Here is a 19,981-nt window from a genome sequence, read left to right on the forward strand (position 1 = left end):
TTTCAGTGTTTTCAGCCTGTAAAGGGCGACTCACTGTCCTGGTCCTCCACAGTAGCAGTAGCATTGCTGCATGTTGATCTTATGACCCTGATCCCACACTAGTTCCTTCAGAGAATATGGAAAGGACTGATGAAACGCCATGTGTTGCTCCTCATGATCTTCCTCTGCGCTCCCCCTCTGCATAAAAAAAAAAAAAAAAAGATCAGTTCATAGAGGTGATTTTATTGCAGTGTTTTACAGACGGTTCCAAGGCTGTTAATTGCATTAGCAAAACAATCAATTTAACAACAACAATTTAAAAATAATGCAATTTCCGATCTGCAAAGGCACTTAATTATGTTTAACAAAAGCGCAGCTTTAATTTTTTTTCCATTCAGCCCCTTAAAGGAATAGTACACCCAAAACATGATTAGCCTTCATTTTCTACTCACTCTGGGAGGCTTCTTGCTGTCTGCTGACATTCAAATAATGGAGGTCTATGGCGCCCGAGGCAGAAAAGTCCATAAAAGTCCACAAAAAACGTGTCAATATTCCTCCATACTGCTCGTCCAATGTATTCCAAGTGTCCTGAGTGGGTAGCGTCCATAATTTACTCGAAACAAAGTCATTTAAAATGTTTTTAGAGCATAAACAGTAGTGTATAGGATTTCCTAAAAGCGCGTTCACGAGTCTACGGAAACCGCGGCAGACCAAACCAGACGAAAGTGCGCATTCAGCTCGGCAAAGAACTCATGCTCTTCCTCAACACTGAAGTCCTCAGACATTTTTCTTTCGTTGTTTCTTTCTTTGCACAGGTAAACAGCACATTTCTTCTTCTACGCTTGCATTATCGGCAGAGCAGACGCTGAATGCGCACTTTCATCTGGTTTGGTCTGCCGGTTTCCATAGACTCGTGAGCGCGCTTTTAGGAAATCCTACACACTACTGTTTATGCTCTAAAAACATTCTAAATGACTTTGTTTCGAGTAAATTCTGGACGCTACCCACTCAGGACACTTGGAATACATTGGACGAGCAGTATGGAGGAATATTGACACGTTTTTTTGTGGACTTTTATGGACCTTTCTGCCTCGGGCGCCATAGACCTCCATTATTTGAATGTCAGCAGACAGCAAGAAGCCTCCCAGATCTCCAGATGCATTTGAGATATCAAAAAAGTACTCCAGAGTGTTGTTCAGCATGGGGGTGAGTAGAAAATGAAGGCTAATTATGTTTTGGGTATACTATTCCTTTAAGCCCGGCGTAAACTGTGCGATATTCTTAATCCTTGCATGCAGCTACAGCTCAAACTGTACGAGGGTTTAAAGGTTCACAGCTCATGATGCATTGTTCTTAAACTGAAAATAAATTTTTCTCATTTTTGACAGTTCTGTAAATGTCACTTCAAAATAAAGTTGAAAAAAGGAACCAACATTTTTTTTTAGAGATTAGTTGACAACATACTTAATTGGAGCATATTGTGATATATATTATTATTATTGTGATAAAAAAGTTAATATTGTGATATATTAATTTATTCCATATCACCCAGCACTAGTGACAAGTATCGTATCGCAACACCCATGCCAATTCTCACTAGGCCTGTCACGATAACAAATTTTGCAGAAAGATTAATTATCTCAAAAATTATTGCGATAAACGATAATATTGTTTTAAGACCTTTTTACACTGATTTAATGGAAATGAGGTAATACTGCATGCATTTTCCTGCCAAAGATAAACACACTTTATTTTCAACAGAACACTTAACACTGGAACTGGTTAACAAAATAAAACGAGAAATAAAATTTAAATGAACTCTCAGTTGTTAACTTAAAATACACTTGAATAAAAACTAAACACAAGATAAAACCACAGTGAAAATAAAAACGTGTATACAAAATATCACGTTGGTGATGTGTATGTTTTCTGGGGAATTCATCCTGTCTATCAAATCTCTGCAACATTTTTCGAAATGTCGGCTTTTCAACAATATTAAATGAAAGCATCTCTTTAGCAATTAAATGAACTACGCTGTCTGTGAGCGCGCGCCACTTTGCGCCGTCCTTTTCATATGCTGCCTTTCGATTAATTGCTTCAGTGATGGTGGACTGTCGCAAACTTGAAGACGCAGACGGGCCTCCCCTTGTACTTTTTGTTTCCAGCTGGAGAAACTTTGCTGGGTTTTTGTGCTTTAGCTGCATGTGTAGGTTGGTTGTATTATTAAAAAAAATGCGACATATTGGCTCGCATAGGTTCAGCGGTTCGCCTCGGTCATTTAGTTTGAATCCGAAATACTCCCACACTGCGGCTGTTGCGCTCGGCTTTCAAACCAGTTCCATATCGAGCTTTTTCCTCCAACATAAGATGTGGGATTTTTTACCTCGCTAACTCCTCACGGGGCTCTAAAGCTGCAGAAGTACAGAATGATGCGCGCTGACGACCTGATGTGATAGTCCACTCCTCCCTCCCTCCTCAAAAATGAGGAAGGGGAGGGGTCAGTGGATAGCACCGGAGTTGAACCTTTTCATCCAGCGTCATCAAAAGGAGAAAAACACCGATAAGCCGATAAATTAAATGAGGCGGATCATTTTTATTTATCGTGCGATTAATTGATTTATTGATTATCGCGACAGGCCTAATTCTCACCCCTATTTAACACTCTTAAGAATAACGTGAAATAGGATTTAAAGTTGAAATGAGGAATTAGAAACTTTTGAACTCAAACGCTGCAAACTTTTTCTTTCCCTCATGTGAATGAAGCCACTTCTCCAACATCCAGCTCCTACCTCAGACAGAGACGCCAGCCGACATTCTGAGCACAGCCACTTGTCGTCGGAGTCGATGACGGCAGCATCGATGATGGGAGAGTGACACATCTGATGGTAGCCTGCATGGGAAACCATTCACACACAGTAAGTCTCCCTAACAGACGCCCAGCTGAAACAGGAACACGTTCGACTGGATGCAAATTTAACTTAATGTCCGTTTCCTTCATAGTTTGCTTTAAAAACAAACGCACCTTGACCACACTGGTCACAAATGACGATCTCATTGGGCTCCTCCGACGTCTCGTCCTGGCATATAGAGCAGGCGATGTCATCGCCCTCATCGTCCTTGTCTTCTTCTTCGTCACCTTAAATGAGCAGGAATACTAATCGGAAATATATGATTTACGAAAGCAAACCGGGTGAAACCAACAATACTACTTTTTAACGCAATTCCCTGAAAGGTTTGTGATTAAACACAAGTTGATCCTAAAAGATGTGCGTTACAGGCTATATAAGATACTAAACATGTTTTCTTTTTAATTTATAATCCTTCATAATTACAATCGTACGATGGAGTTTTAGGGCTAGACTAAAAAAAATTATGAGAATAAAGTTGTTATATTGTGACTTTCTAATAGTATGTCTGTAATTCTCCTACTTTATTACTACTTATACTTCAGCGTTAGTATCAAGGTGTTACTTTATTGTATCTCTTATAATTTATCCGTCGGTTGTGCTGTTCTTTTTCCATCTCTTTGCAGGTGATGAAGCAGAATGAAGATGTTTTATCATTATCTCCCTTTTATCTCCTCTTTCTTTGATCTTTTCTCCTTTTCCTTTCCTGTTCTACTTACATTGCGGTATCCATATAATCTGTAATACTCCGTGCATTAATTATAATAAAGCTATTTATATGCATAAATCAAGCGGATCACTATGGCGATAGCCGTACTGCTCCACTTGTGAAAGTAAAATCTGTTGGACTCTTTTTGGCATCAAGGGTATTATTCTTATTGCCACATTTCCAGACAGAACACTGTCAAATAAAAAAGAAAATAATAATAATAATATTACGAGAACAAAATCCTAATATTACAAGAATGAAGTCGTAACTTTTCGAAAATAAAGTCATAATATGAGAATAAAGTAACTTTACAAGATTAAAGTCGTAATATTATGAAGTTATTATATTACGAGATAAAAATCCTAAAACTAAAAGAATAAAGTCGAAATTTTGAAAGAATAAAGACGTAATATGAGAATAAAGCCGTACATTTACAAGAATAAAGTCGGATTTTACGACCAACTCCCACAAGAAGCACTGTTCCCTAAAAAGATGTTTTTGATTGCGGTATTAACCAAGCTTCTGTTTACTACAGAGTCCCTAAAGGGACATTGAGGGAAAAAATAAACTTTTGCGAGATCTCGCAAAAGTTTATTTTTTGCGAAATCTCGCAGAACTATTGCGGGATCTCGCAAAAGTATTGCGGGATCTCGCAAAAGTATTGCGGGATCTCGCAAAAGTATTGCGGGATCTCGCAAACGTTTGCGAAATTTCGCAAAAAATAAACTTTTGCGAGATCCCGCAAAACTATTGCAGGATCTCAGCGCTCGTCTGGAACACGTCAGATACGTTGGAGAGAAGTTCTGGATAAGTTACGCAGAAGTTATGCTATTCCGCTTCTGCTTAGCAAGACGCAGAAAAGTGACCTTTGTTGAATATTATTGCCGTTTAGGTCGGATGGATGCGACCTGGCCGTTCAGAAACAGGTCGCATAAGAAAAGATCTGACTCGTATCGGATTCAGGACCACAGAGCCAAGTGTTCTGGGTTGCATAGGAAAAAAATCGGATCTGTGTTATTCAGATTGTCAGGAAAAGATCAGATACAGGTCGCATATGGGCACAAAAACTAAAATAAAAACAATCGGATTTGGGTCACTTCAGGGTGCTATGTAAATGTAGCCTAATGTTACGTTCACACCTAAAGCAGCAGAGGCAGCAGGAGCAGCTAGTTTACATGCAAAGTCGATGGTTAACGCGCATCAAGGCACAGCAAAACGCAACCGCAGCACGTTTGAAGCAGCAGGAGCAGCGCATCTGGGAGCTGGGAGGGAGACGGACACAGCACTGCTGATGCAGAGTGCTACGATCACTTGATCCGACAGAGAAATAATCTTTGAAGGCAGGATGGTAATCTGGATGAACTGACTGCACAGACCATGTTTTCAGGAGGACTTTCTCACTTCAACATAGATTCAAACTACTTTCTACCCACTGATCACAGCTCATATAGCTGCCATTGTTCTAGGCAAAGAAAGGATAGGGTAGCTCCGCCCAACACGCATCAGACCCACTTTACCGCCGCGCAGCTAGAGCAGCAAAGATGCTTCAGCCGCGCGTCAGAACTAAACTGGTACAAGCATCAAAAATTAAGCAGCAGGTGCGTTTTAGCCGCTCTTGCTGCTTGCGGTCTGAACGTAGCATTAGTCCATATCTTCAGAACCACTTATGATAAGTTTTGGTTATTAATAAGTGGAATTGTAAACACAGAGTTTCACACTTCGTACTGTTTGGCTACTAAATTTGGATATATCCAAGTTCCACATTACAAAATAAAGGAATCGGTAATATGGAAACTGATTGATTAAAAAATTGCATGAATGGAGAATGATTAGAGGAAGAGAAGATCACCTGATAAATGAGCATTTAGTCAAACGTGTTTAAACACATAAGATGCATAAGAAATATACGTATGTTTTTCTTTTAAATACGACACCTACGCTTAATTGTTCTGTTTCATTTGGTAACATTAAAGCGGGAGTACTTTGTAAAGAGAGAGAAAACACAGGAATCTGTTTTCTTTCCAAGACTAAAATTTGTATCTTTTGTCGACTAAATCTTTTGATTTTGAAATGACTGAATAGCAACTGAACTACTAAGGATTTTCATTCAAGGCTGCTAAACATAACTGATCTAGATGACTTTTTGTTTTCATTTCAGCTCAGGTCAAAAAGTGTCATAATTTACCTGTTTGAATATCGTCCCAAAGAACCCAAGACTTGGATCTATCCTCAAAAACCACGAAGCAACGCTGCTTGTCCCGATCTATCTGGAAAAGAAAAAGTAAACACTAAATAAAAAGGGATTTGTACTTTTTAAAAAGCAGAAAATTTACACTTCTAGAGTGTCAGATTTCTTTAATTCTTTAATTTCTTTAAGGAAAAGTTTGGTCATATTCAGAAAACAAACTCCTGAACGTTCTTTAAATGTGAAATGATTCCATCCTGTTCAATAAATGATCAGTGTTTTTAATTCAGAGTCATTTCCATGTGAATGTGCTTTACTGGAGGCATCCATGTTTGTCAAAGAACACTACTGCCACCTACTGGTTTGTGACGTCACGGTGCGGTATCGGCTGTTGATCAAGTCCCAGTGCTGTATCTGGTGTTTGTCACAACGCGCTATTATCCAAGTCATCTTGAAAACATTCTTCTTCCAAATGTTGGCTACATATTACGGGTTTTTTCTCTGGCCAGAAGTTCGATGGCAAATCCTCCCTCTTCAAGTTGGCGATCCAACGACCAACCCGTCCGTGGAGGATCAGGAATCAGAAAGGTGGAATAACTCTTTTTTTTCACTTTTACCCGATGTATTCCAGCATCCAGCTGCCATGCACGTGGGCATTGTCAGTTTCACTATAGCTCTGGTGAATTTCAATGGTGAAGTCCTCTGGAAATCTTCAATAATTGTTGTTGATTGCAGATGTGTCTAGTAGTTCCCATTGATTTAGCTTGGAAAGCGGGGAGAATGGCGCTAGGCTTACCGCACCGTGACGTCACTGCTGGAAGATGGCAGGAGGGAGGGGCTACTATATTTGAGCATAACTGGCCGCTCCCAGACTCAGAGATCGCAATGAAAATTATTTTTATTTTTTTACTGATTAAAACTAAATTCATTAAATCACAGCGAACGTATTACTTTTAGATATAAATATTGATCAGTTTTTTTATTCCTTGCTGACCCGACTTTTCGTTTAAGGAATGGAAATGTTATGAGAGCTGTACAAAACGAACCTTCGTTTTGTTAATACTCTGTCTATACAAAATGACAATAAAAGTTTATAAGAGACACTTTACCAATGCAACAAGACAATTTACTAAAACTAAGAAAAACTATTTCATTGTATTATTTCAAGTGCATATTATCTAATTATCTCATTTTAAGAGTAAAAATAATAATTCCATTGGCGAATCAAATTTTACCTGCTCAAATTGAGAGCAAATACATTTAAGACTTGGGGGGGGCAAAAATGGCCGCTCCTAGACTCAACGAAAGCAATGAAAATCATAATTTAGTTTACGGATTAAAGCTAAATTCATTAAATCGTTTCAAATGTATTAGTTTCAGGTATAAATAATGATCCGCTGATTATTCCTTGCTGGTTTATGGCCCAATGATAATAATATAAATGGTCTATAAAAATGAAAAACTAGCATTTAAAGACAAGAATCCTGTTTGTTTTTTAGATTTTATAAGCATCGCCTGGCTTTACACCAACCTTTGTGATTGTTCCCAAATAGAACAAGCCATCGGACCACCTGGCCAACACATCCTGCCCCTCTGTGAACCTGGCAGACATGTCGTCTTCCCCATAATCCCCCCTCGCAGAGAGGCTGCAGGGTGACAGGGAGGCAGTCCGCTGCTGCTGCTGCTGGTAGTGGGCTCTGTGATGGACAGGAGAATGATCCACAACCTCCGAGTCTCTGAAAACAGGAAGTCAAACACAATACATCAGCACATGTTCATAAACCGGGACATTTATTAATAAATACGGAAAATACTGACAACCTTTATATGCTTGCTTTGCAAAACGAGGCAGAAAGCCCACATGAGGATCTGAGGTCCTCAGTATGTTGTGGGATTTTTTAACTTCAATAGTTCTTTGTGTTGTTGCTGAGCTTTCAGTGCGCACATTACCTGGTGACAGATGGGGGGGGGTTACCATTAGGCGATACTAGGAGGCTGCCCATAAAACTCTCTTTACATTCATAGTTAATACAGCTATTTTTTATTTGTACACCTTAATAATGTTCTTGATAAAAATTATTTCGCTACAATACCATCAGAACGCTTATAATATTAAGCGTGTCTCAGCCCCAACCCCCCCACCCCCCTTCAGTGTCCACCATATTGGATCAGTCCATTTGTTGCACATGTTCAGAAAGTAGTGATGTTATGAGATTAGCCGAGGCTTCGAGGTGTGTGTCGAGTAATGGAGGGGGCGTTTCCCCGAAGCGCGTGTCGAGGCGTGATTCATTTAGAGGTGGGGCCAAAATTAATGACGTCCGAGGCCTCGCTACCGTTAAAATCACGTGACCGCTTCGGGAAGTGCAAGAATTTTGACATGCATCTAAACAGCCTCAGTGCTCAGGCAAGATGTGGGAGATTGGAGGAGAGCTGCTGTCAGCTGGATAAAGTTTGGATAGATTCTAAGAATAGATTGGCTGTTTTTCCAACCAATCTAGTTGCTTAAAACTAATTTGGTTAGAATAAACAATGTAATGATCAAAATTTGAGAAAACCACCGGACAAAGTTAGTGTTGACAGGTTGGTGTTAAGTAGTATTTTCTCCTTGCTATGGTCATCTGCATAGGTGGCGTCATCTGTAGGAGACAGGCTCTCACTCTAGAAGTTGATTGCTTAAGACCTGTCTTTGACTTTTGAAAATTGCGATTAAACTGGCTCATGAGACTAATTTGCATTGTTTTGCCCGAGTAAAAATATAGATTCGGTAATTTAGGTCGGTTTAGTCAAAAGATTTGTTGAACACAACTTCCAACCTGATTAAAACAAAAAAAAAAAAACGTGGAAAAACTATCATTTTTGAATAAAAATGACTAACACCTTTCATTTTTCTCATAATTGCTCATCAAAGTAATTTCCCTCTGGGATTATTAAAGTATTTCTGATTCTGATGGCCCAATTTGCATAAACACTGTCACTGTCTGCTTGAGTTTATTTAACTAAAATGGCAGAAAAACTGTGAACCTTAAATGATTGTTCTAAGAAATTTTACACTTAAAAAAATTTACAAAAGATTTTATTATACACACCAACCATTAACAATTTAAAGGGAACTTGAAAGGGTAAAAAAAGAAAAACAGTTGCCAAAAAAACAGATTTTATTACAAACTGTAGTTCTGCTGTCCACCAGTGGGTGGTGACATGTTCACATAGAGCCTCATGAAGGCTTCATCTCACCATCACTATCAGAAAGGTCCAAACAGACAGCAGCAAACCATTTGAAAACAAACCGTGCAAAGAGCAGTGTTGCCAACTTAGCGCTTTAGTCGCTATATTTAGCCACTTTTCAGACCCCTCTAGCACTTTGATTTCTAAAAAGCTCCTAGCGCCAAATCTAGAGACTTTTTTCTGCTACTGGAGACTTTGGAGACAACATCTAAAAGCAGCGAACTCTGCTCTCCAGAGCGAGTAGATTGGTAACCCCGCCTCCTGCTCTCCTCTATCTTGTCTGCTGTCATGATTCATGCAGCTATTATTTCATCCAAATGAAAAATGGAGAACAGAGAAGCAGATCATGGCTTGTCTACAGTGAAAAGAAGGACTGGGTTATTTACTTTGGCCTTTTTGGAAACACAGGAAGGAGCAATCAGCTAAGTGAGCTTAGTGCTTAGAGAGAGCCCCCACATTCCTATACCAGGGTCTTTTGGTTCCCAAGTGGAAAAAAATCTACCTTTTGTCCCCAGTAGGACTGCAACAACGAATCAATAAAATCGATAAAAATCGACTTTTAAAAGCGTTAGCAACGAATTTAATCATCGATTAGTTGTGTCGCGCAATTAATGCGTCATCCGCCGCCGTCGTCATCACTGCCACTTGATTGAAACGGGGGAAGAAAAAAAAAATACGGCAGAGCGAGCCAGCGCCGCAGGTGAGCAAAGGCTGTTTTCAAAAGGCAGTAATGTCAACTGTTCTAATGACCCATACCGCAAACTGCGTCTCAATTCGTAGACAGCCTGCGCTTTGTAAAGCGAAAAAAGTCTTAACATGCAACTTTTGTAAAAACAAATGAACATGGCACGGAAGCACCGTTATGACGCAGCACCTGAAAAGGAAAGACGTTGGAGCCTTCAATGGCAGAGAGCTGATCAGCAGGCTGAGCGGCCATGTTTGTTTGGTTTTAAAGTTGGGAAACGTAACGTTAGTTTCTCAGGTAGCTCATCTGATGCTTTCCTTACCGTGTTAGTAGGTTACAGACAGGGATAAGGTTGGCTACTTATTTTACTTTTAATTTCATTTGAATTAGCTTAAGCAGCGTTTATATTTTCTTTATAAATAAATTAACTTGCAAATTATGAGGGCAAGTTTAAATCTTCTGGCAAAGATAAAGTAAAGAAGATCCTGCAATTTATGGAAGTAAAGCAGAATAAAATCCAGCAAGATCAGTAATATGTCAATTAATTATCTGCCACATTCCCATGTAAATATCTGTCTTTGGAGGATGTGTTTTTTAGCACCCCTAGTTCTCTCATTTTTATTCCAAATACAATTTATAATTTGAACCACAGGGCTATTTTTATCTCTATGGTTCAGTATTTTCTCAAGTAGCAACTTTAACTGCTATACTTTCCTGTCTTAAAAGGCAGAACTCTTCTAGTCTAAAAAAACCTCATTTGTTGAAATGGGGGGGCCTATTGTTTGAACCCCTTAGGGGCTTTAAAAAACAAAAATGTCTTTTTTGCGCTTTATGAAACAAAGTACCCTATATTCTGTGGATGTACAGCTACATTTCTCATGTAAGTTTGCGTAGTTTTAACACAAACATTTATTTTTCATATTGCACCAGGACAGTTAATGAGAAACCTGTACTTGTGTGCTTGTTTGTTCTGTCTAAAATGTTTATTTTGGAATAAAGAGGTTAATATAAAAAATATTTTTTGTCCGATTCATCGATTAATCGAAAAAATAATCGTCGGATTCATCGATTTTTAAAATAATCGTTAGTTGCAGCCCTAGTCCCCAGTAGAAACTGTTACCTCTATATTAATTTAAATCTAAAACTATTTGATCTATGCCGACTGAAGATTTTTCACCGTTCAAAAACATCAGTTCTTAATCTCCTGCTGACCCCTGGAAACATTAAATCAGAAGTCCTCCATCCTCCATCTATTAGTGTTAAAGCCAGGATTTATTCCCAGCTGGATCAGACACTTCTGTCACAACTGCTCCAGAAAAAAAATCAGTCGAGGAGATCCTGCCGACAACGCCAAATTGTAGCAGGAAAAAAGTATTCAACTATTCACCCTAGTTAGAAAAACCGAGATCATGGATTTCAATCAGTTGGCACTTTATTTTCTTATCTTTGCAAAGAGAGAACAGTTCATCGTATGGGCCTTACGGAACCGTTATCAGCCCTGTTCTGACTAGACAGAGTTTGTCTCCCTTACTTATGTTGGGGAAAACTGTAAAGGTTTTGTTAGAGTCAAAATAATTTACATACACTTTATCAAACCTTGACAAACAATTTTGCGTGTCGTGCAAATAAGTATTTTTTGTCTTAAAGCGCCACTTTCTAAGCCTTGCAGGTGAAACAAACAGAGTAAAAATATCTTTCACTGGATAAATAGCTTAACTAAATATAAGAGACGAGAAATATACATTTTCCAACCACAGACATGTACAAAAAAAAAACATTATAAGGTCAAATTGCCCTACGTTTCAAAAAACAGCAAAAAGTAAGTAATTAAATGGTTTTTGTACATGACTACATGGCCCTTTGAGGTGGTTTAAAGTGTATTTTTCATGCAAAACTAAAGGGATGAACTAAATTAATGAACGTGTATTGACTATAGGTATGCTCATCTGACTCTGGCTGACTCTCTAGGACACGCCCCCTCCTCATTTGCATAATGAGGCAGAAATGCAGACAGAGATGTAAAAAGGGCAGACAGAAATAAATAGCGGCAAAGAAATAACTAAGGTAAAAAAAATACAAAGGAAGAATAAAACAGACAAAAATATTATAACATGCACATAAATACTTAAAAATATAAGTAATTAAAAAATAAAGTTGAAGATTATATAGGACAAAAAATAAGGTAAATATTAAAAGAGAAGCTAATTAAAAGAGTTATATACATTTATGTCTCACTATAATTTAATTTCTACTTATATTTATTTGTTTATTGTATTTTTGGTGGCAATTAATTGTATGCTTATATATTTATTGAGCATTTATTTATTTCTGTATTTATTTTTAAATATGGCAGAGTTGGTCCTCCATACATCTTACAGAACAACAGCATGAAAAGTCCGCTGAGGACAAAACATAGAGAGGAAAACAACAAGAAAAGGGACGAGAGGGACAAAACCTAGAACAAATAATGGATGTCTATTCTATTAACATTTCTCTATCTGTAGAATGGGGCTGTTTGATGTGTTGGCCTCTCTATTCAGAGGGCCCCCTGCCTGTCTTTGCCTAGGGCCCCAAATTTCTTAAATCCACCCCTGCCTGGTGATTATGATAATTAGCACTAATTGGCAATTAAAGAGACGCCGAACGGTTCAATAAGCCAATCAGACCCAGAGATAAATACCAAGTTTAAAGAATGTTTTCTTATTTTTGGACATTTTTTTGTTTTTGTTTTTCTTTTCTGCTTCCCTTTAGTCTTTTGTTTGAACGGCCGAACCCCCAAAAAAAGGGAAGCAGAGAGGATAGAAAGATTCCTCTGAATGAATGAAGAGAAAATGAGTTAAAGAGGAAATAGAGGTGAAGCTGACAGCATACAGCCCACCCTCCCTCCAGGTCACAGACCGTCGAACCCCCCCACCCTCCTCGGTAGGAAAACATGACAACAATACCTCATTCGGTCACCTCTGTTGGAACAAATGCCTCGCGAGACGAAATTGGAAAAAAGGGCGCGAGTCTGGTCGTTTGTTTTGTTTTTTCCCGCTGCTGCAGAGGATCGTACTAATCTCGACCACGCGCTCCGAACCCCGCAGAGCTCGAGCCTTCCTTAGAAAATAACAAACGGTTCTCTTTCACCCAGCACGTTCGCCATTTTGCTTTCCCGCTGATAGGCGGGGAGTGCATTATGGGAAGCGGAGCCCCGAGTTCAAACTGCAGCAGCATATTCGCCTCTCTGGAAAAATAATGCTTTTTTACTTCATGTTTATTTAGTACGGAAGATGATTAGGGCCAGTGGAAAAAAAAAGGTGACTGATTTTTTAAATTTATTTCAGTTCAGTATGGGGAAAAAAGTCTGACTTTAATCTCAGAATTCTGATTTTTTTTTGATTGTCAGAATTCTGAGATTAAAGTCAGAATTCTGAGAAAAAAGTCAGAATTCTGAGATTAAAGTCAAAATTCTTAGTTAAAGTCAGAATTCTGAGAAAAAAGTCAAAATTCTGACATTTTTTACCATGTTAAAAATAAAATAAAATTTTAAATCAGTTAACTTTTTTTTTATTTTTCCAGACACAGCAGCAAACCATTTGAAAACAAACCATGCAAAGAGCAGTGTTGCTAACTTAGCGCCTTAGTCGCTATATTTAGCCACTTTTCAGACCCCTCTAGCACTTTGATTTCTAAAAAGCTCCTAGCGCCAAATCTAGAGACTTTTTTCTGCTACTGGAGACTTTGGAGACAACATCTAAAAGCAGCGAACTCTGCTCTCCAGAGCCAGTAGATTGGTAACCCCGCCTCCTGCTCTCCTCTATCTTGTCTGCTGTCATGATTCATGCAGCTATTATTTCATCCAAATGAAAAATGGAGAACAGATAAGCAGATCATGGCTTGTCTACAGTGAAAAGAAGGACTGGGTTATTTACTTTGGCCTTTTTGGAAACACAGGAAGGAGCAATCAGCTAAGTGAGCTTAGTGCTTGGAAAAAATCTTTCATTCCTTTAGAGACAGCATGAAAAGTCAGCTGAGTAGAGAGGAAAACAAGAAGAAAAGGGACAAGAAGAGAGGGACACAACCTAGAACAGATAATGGATGTCTATTCTATTAACATTTCTCTATCTGGATAGCGGCTCTGTTTTATGCGTTGTCTTCTCCTTTCAGAGGGGCCCCCTGCCCATCTTAGCCTAAGGCCCCATCTTTTCTAAATCCGCCCGTTTTTTTAAATCAAAATTTTTAAAATCACAATTCAAAATCAATATTTCAATCTATCAAATCATAATTTTGTGTATATTTTTTTTTCAGGTTCTCATTATCAGAATTGCTGTTGTGAATTTATCCTTTTCTTTATCGGGAGTGTGTCTAAACGTTTAAGCCCAACGGTATATATTTACCTCGCTAGAGTGAATCAATTCTACGATTGCCAAAGACAGAGAGGTTTACAAGGGGAAGGAGAGGAGCAAGGTGTAAGGTGAGGAAAAGCCAGGTACGTTTTATTACAGCCCAGCCAAGATAAGAAAAACTCAGGAAGACAAAGCACAAAAGTCTCAGATATTTCGTGTTTGTGAATGATAGAGTCAGTTATTAAGAAGAAAACACCCTGCATGCTCAGCACTGCTAAACCTCTGATCCTAGTTTGTCACGTTACAGCCACAAAATGAATGTCATTTATGGAGGTTTTATGTCTTAGAGCAAAGGATTAGTGCATTCATTCAGAATCACACACACCACTGTCATTAAAAATATATTAACTAATAAATTTAGTAGTTTATAAAGATAATGGTCGACCCATTGCAATATCACAGCTGAGTGACGGAGGAGGTGGAGCCTTTTTCTGTCAATCATTGAGAGAGAGGTTGGGTAGACCCTGGGCAGGTCGCCAATCCACACAAAGATGACAACTACACACACACACACACACAGAGTCAGGCCCAGTCGCATTCTTGAGAGACCAATTAATCTAACAGCCATGTTTTTAGTGTGTGGGAGGGCGCCACCTTGGAGGGAAAATGCAAACCAAGCAGAAAGAGCCCAGAACTCTGAGCTTTCATCAGGGTGGCAGCAGCTTTGCACTAAACAATACATCCAGCAGTTTTCTTCACATTATAAGCATCTTTTTTTTTCCACGTTCTATTTGAACTATTGAATCAATTACAGCAGAGAGCAAAAATGATTTCAACTCAGTTTTGAAACATTTTCAAAAAGCTGTGAATTCAGGTTTGAACTGCTTGATAATATCCCAAAAAGTAAAAAAAAAAAAATCCACTGAGCTTTGTTTCCAAGTTTGAAGACATTTTGCATTCATTATATGAATGATGTTTTATCATTCTCTCCCTTTTATCTCCTCTTTCTTTCATCTTTTCTCCTATTTTTGTTTTTCCTTTCGTTGGGATCTGGAGGTCTGTCCACCTTTCTCCAGCAGAGGGCGTTCTAGGTCTCCTGGAGCTGAAGCTAACCACCACACCTGCGGCTCACGAGCTCATCAGGAGACCGGCATTTAAGGAGGGGCAGAGCTACAATTCGACGCCAGAGTGTTTGCCAGTTATGGTTAGCGAACCTGAGCCAACCTGCCTGTCTGTATCTCTGACTCCCTTGAAGCCTGAACCTAATCTGCTTTTTGTCCTCTCTGCTTCTCAGGAAGAACCTGCCTGGAAACCTGAAGACCTGGAAGGGTTTCTCAAACGTGAGACCAAGCTGTCTATTCTCAGTAGAACCCTGGAAATCCAACTCAGTCTGAAACCTGCCTGCCCGCTCTCAGTTAGAGCTGAGAGAGAAGCTCTGAACCTGCTCAGTAAGATTATCTCCTCTGCCCTGCCTCTGCCTAGCCCTCTGCCTGCCTTCAGCCTCTGGACCCTCCTGGTTCCCCCCTTCTACCGCTCTGCTCATCTCTGATCAGGTATAGACCTGCAAATACCCAACCTGCAAGTTCACTGAAAGACTGCTAACCAATCTGTCCCTCTCTGCAGTGAAAACCAGTCGTGACCAGACCCGGACCCAGTTATTCCCAGAAAACATAGTTCTTTATTGTGAACTTGTGAACTTTTTCCCTGCCTCTGAGTGTTCTGCATGTGGGTTAGATCCCTGAAAGCCATCGTGACACCTTTCCTGTTCTACTTACATTAAAGTGTCCATAAAATCTGTAATACTCCCTGCATGAATTATAATAAAGCTATTTATATGTATAAAGTTATTCTTATTGCCACATTGCGAGACAGGACACGTTTCTCTTCCCATTCAGGAAGCTTTTTCAATTAAAATGTCAGAAATAGATTTGAGTTCGAGGCTTTATACAGTAGCCCAGAGGTCTTCAACAGGGGGTCTGCAATCCCTAGGGGGTCCACAGAGGTACTGCATGGTGGTTGCGAAAGTTTGGTTGATTAGACTTTTTTTAATATTCCCCCCTGCAATTTTTTCCACTAATTGAAATGTCTTTAAATCCACATTAACATGAATTCAACAGACTGTAGTAAACAGATAAATGGAGGCAGAAGATGTCTTTCAGTCATCAATGCTCACATTCAGAGACACACAGGAGCTCTTTCAAGCTGGGCACCGTTTCATTCACAACACCTGTCCCATCAACCAGGAATCAGAAATACTTTAATAATCCTAGAGAGGGATTACTTTAGTTACATTACTCCATCTGTAATAGAGGGACTATACCAGTTGGTATAACACAATATCATAAAATATATATAATTAGGGGGTCCCCGCTCCATCTTGCCATCAGTTTGGGGTCCTTGGCCTGGAAAACGTTGAAGACCGCGTCAGTAGCCTGTCAAAAAATCACACGGTAAATGTCCGGCTTAACTGACTCAAACCGCCGCGCTGTGCTGAGATGCAGGGGAAACCGTATCTGATGGGGAAACGCAGCTCGACGTAATGCCGTTACTCCCATCACTGAATGCGACAGAAATCAGGAAAGTAAACAATGGAAAGTAACATGTAAGGAAGCCAGGGCGTAGTCAGTGTGCTTTATTTTTCACTCCATTATCTGTGTGAATCCTCTCACTGGTGCTGGCTGTCAGTACCCGATCCGTACTGGTAGAACAATCCGTACCATCAGCTCATTCCTGCAACCAGACATGCATCTGGGTTGCCCTCGATTTTACTGTTTAAAAAAAGACCTAGATTACCCTTTTCCCTCCCTAAAACTAGTAAGTGTACTAAACTACAATGTGTTAAAGGTTAATAATATATTTCTGAGAAAATAAATGCATTTAAATTCTGTTTTATCACTCGTCTGTGCCCAATCAGTCCCGGAAATGGGATTATATGCTACTTCCGGGAGCTAACTTTTTCAGCTTTGGATTAAAACATAAATTTTTTAACCTTATGGTACATAGTGCTGATCTAAAGAAAGAAACATCTAAAATGCAGATGGTTTAATGATATCCTGCTGGACTGCTCTGAGCATGTCCGATAATGACGTCACGTAAGCAGTTTATCGGAAGCAATTAGCATTGCTTAGTGATTTATGGAGAGAAATAAGTACTTTTGGAACCATAATTATATTATTTCTTGCGACCTGGATGAATATCTGATTGCATTTGTGCAAAGGAGCTGATGGTACAGATCTTTCTTCCCGTACGAATCGGCTAGTGAACCTGCACCATGTTTATCGAAAAGCAGAGTTGTTTCTGCTTGTTAGTTCAGAGGAGATTGGCACCGTGTGTTGACGTCCATACGTTGGTTTAAATGGTATCATTACGGTAATTAAGCGGGTCAACCCGGCTCTGTTGTTCCCTCATCATGCAGATCAGAGACGAGGCGGTTTTAACGCGTGTCGCTTGCCGAGTCATTTGAGCCAGGTAGACTTTCGTAAGTGAGCTGTTCCCACTTCCACTAAAAGTCGATTGTTCCCGCGTTTAAACTGTTTTTTTTTTTTTCCACTGGGAGAGGGGTTTCGTTCTTCACTGAGGCCGTTGGTATTTTTCTACTTTCTTATGTTCTTTATTCCTGATGTTTCCATCATCTGGGATGGCCACATCCATCACTATCGCTGTCCTCTGCTACTTATCAAAAGTACCGTATTTTCCGAAATATTGAGTGCACCTCACTATAAGCCACACCCACTACATTTTTTGGGGGAAAAAATGGAAAGCTATTATGTAAGCCACACCAGGCTATAAGCCGCTGATTTCTACTGAACTGTCTCCCACCAAACCTGTAGGGGGCGCTCTACATATAGCCCCTGGAGAAGGGGAGAAGCAGAATGCTAGCTCCCGTTAACTTATTGGCTCCCAGCAGTAAGAGCTTCTACTGAAATGTGGGGCTTTATCAGTTCTTTATTTCAGCTCTGCAGGAGTTGATCCCAGTCTATTCATTGGTTCAGCAGCTTTAATGTGGCAAATAAATGTCAAAATATGGTCGGCACGCACAAAAAAATGTATGGAGGCCTTGGTGACACGGGCGACCCAGGTTCGAATCCAACCTGTAGTCCTTCCCACATGTCTCTCCCCCTCTTTATGCCCCCTTTCCTGTCAGCCTATTGTCCATAAAAAACAGCTACTATAGTGCCATAAAACAAAAAAGAAATAAAATTAATGTCAAAATGTGTGAATTCGGGACAATTGTTCCACATCGTGCTGCTGCCAGCATGTTCTTGTGTTTAATGAAAATTATCCCCTTATTCTTTCATTTCCAACTTTGACTTCCCTCTATGGCAGTTAGGAAAACTCCAGAGAAAAGACGCACCATCTTCTAAGCCGCATGGTTTAAAGCACAGGAAAAAAGTAAACGGTTATAGTCTGGAAAATAAAGTAAATATCCTATTTTAAGAGTAAATATACTCATTCCATTAGCAAATCATCTCATTTATCTATTACATTACGGGTAAATACACTTAATTTAGGAAATGTTGACTTATTTCTAGATCGTTTTTGCAGTGCATTTGCCTGGGATATTCCAAGGTAATTTTAGCTCTTGTCTACATTTACAATTTTCCCTTCATAGAGTGCAATTATATGTCATTATAAATAAAAAATATATATATGTAATATATAAGATTTGAATATGAATATCAATAGTCTTACTCAAGTACTACTGTTGAGTACTTTGTCCACCACTGCTCAGAAGTACTCAACATTAGTACTTGAGTAACAGTATTGATACTCATAGTCAAATCTCGGTTAAAGTATTGAAGTGCCAACATCTTGGAACTGATGCCTGATCTGATTACTCATTTTGCACACCTGCTTATTTCTGCCCAGTTCTCATTACCGCTTGTCAGGACTCCTGTCTGTGTGTTTGTGTTTCTGTCTTCCCTTCCTCCACCAGGAGGCGCCTGGTTCTGGTCCGCCTCCTCACACACCTGCTGATGGTTTCCTCGTTAACGGAGTGTTCTTAAGCTGCTGACTGCCACTACCTCGACGCCAGAGTGTTTGCCAGTTTTGGGTACTCTAGTTTGCTGAGTCAAACTGAGTTCTTGTCAACCTGAGTTTTAACATTGTTTTTGTCTTTGCCTCTCGGCAGGAAGTCATCCTGCAAACTGGATTTTTCTAGCCTTCTCTCCCTGGAAGGATCAACTGAGCTTCAAGCAGAGCTGGGGTTACAAACAGGAGGTTTGGACCCACTTTCCCCAAGAGATCGTTTGAGCTTCACACTGAGAAAGGGATTCATCTCCACTACGACCCGTTCAAGTACCGCAGGAAATCTGAGTGGATGTCGGCTTCTCCGTTCACCTACAACAGGGGTCTGCAACCTGCGGCTCCAGAGCCACATATGGCTCTTTGGACCCTTTCCAGTGGCTCTTAATAGTGGCTAAAATGTATATAAAGAGTTAAATAATTTACTTTAATATATACCGGTATCAATAGCTTTAGTGTTTTATAAGTGGGAAAAGAATGAGATTAAAAGAACCAGAAATATGTTTTAAGAGACATTTTCTATGAATTAGCTTGAAAATTATATGTTTTAACATTAAAAACACATGATTTGTTGATTGTTTGAGATGGCAACAACTAATTTCCTATACAAGATTAAAAAAAATAAGGTTTTCTAGAAAAAGTCATGTTCATTTTGCGGCTCTAAACAACTTTTACTTAGGACTCTGGGCAAAACGGCTCTTTGGATATGAAAGGTTGCAGACCCCTGACCTACAACAACCGCATTCTGGGTAAACCCTGTTCCGCCCTCCACCGAATCAGACAAACACTGGAACTACAGCATACAGACTGGAGTCAAGGATTCTACAACTTCTCTGGAAATGTGAGTCAGCAACCAGATCCTCTTCTCCAAGTTCACAAATCAAATTTCCCACTGAGCCTGAACTAATCGCTGTGTCTTCCCCTCACTTTTCAGTTCTG

The 19,981-nt window shown here is 39.6% G+C and overlaps 1 protein-coding gene across 2 annotated transcripts in view; it reads right to left on the bottom strand.

The window, feature by feature from the left end:
- Positions 1–12,864, bottom strand: part of mtf2 (metal response element binding transcription factor 2) — a 34,885-nt gene extending 22,021 nt beyond the window's left edge. Inside the window, exons 1-6 of one of the 2 annotated variants that reach the window (XM_038302478.1) lie at positions 12,635–12,864; positions 7,311–7,515; positions 5,780–5,861; positions 3,002–3,115; positions 2,769–2,869; positions 35–177 (exon numbers count right to left, since the gene is read on the bottom strand). In XM_038302478.1, coding sequence (XP_038158406.1) covers positions 35–177; positions 2,769–2,869; positions 3,002–3,115; positions 5,780–5,861; positions 7,311–7,515; positions 12,635–12,639 — 650 coding nt within the window. In that variant the 5' untranslated portion in view covers positions 12,640–12,864. The remainder of the gene's footprint in view (positions 1–34; positions 178–2,768; positions 2,870–3,001; positions 3,116–5,779; positions 5,862–7,310; positions 7,516–12,634) is intronic. The other variant, XM_038302477.1, reaches the window with a different exon arrangement.
- Positions 12,865–19,981: the final 7,117 nt, after the last annotated feature.

The sequence above is a fragment of the Cyprinodon tularosa genome, unplaced genomic scaffold (genome assembly GCF_016077235.1).
Source record: "Cyprinodon tularosa strain WSP-4 unplaced genomic scaffold, ASM1607723v1 ctg490, whole genome shotgun sequence".
NCBI classification, from domain to species: domain Eukaryota; kingdom Metazoa; phylum Chordata; class Actinopteri; order Cyprinodontiformes; family Cyprinodontidae; genus Cyprinodon; species Cyprinodon tularosa.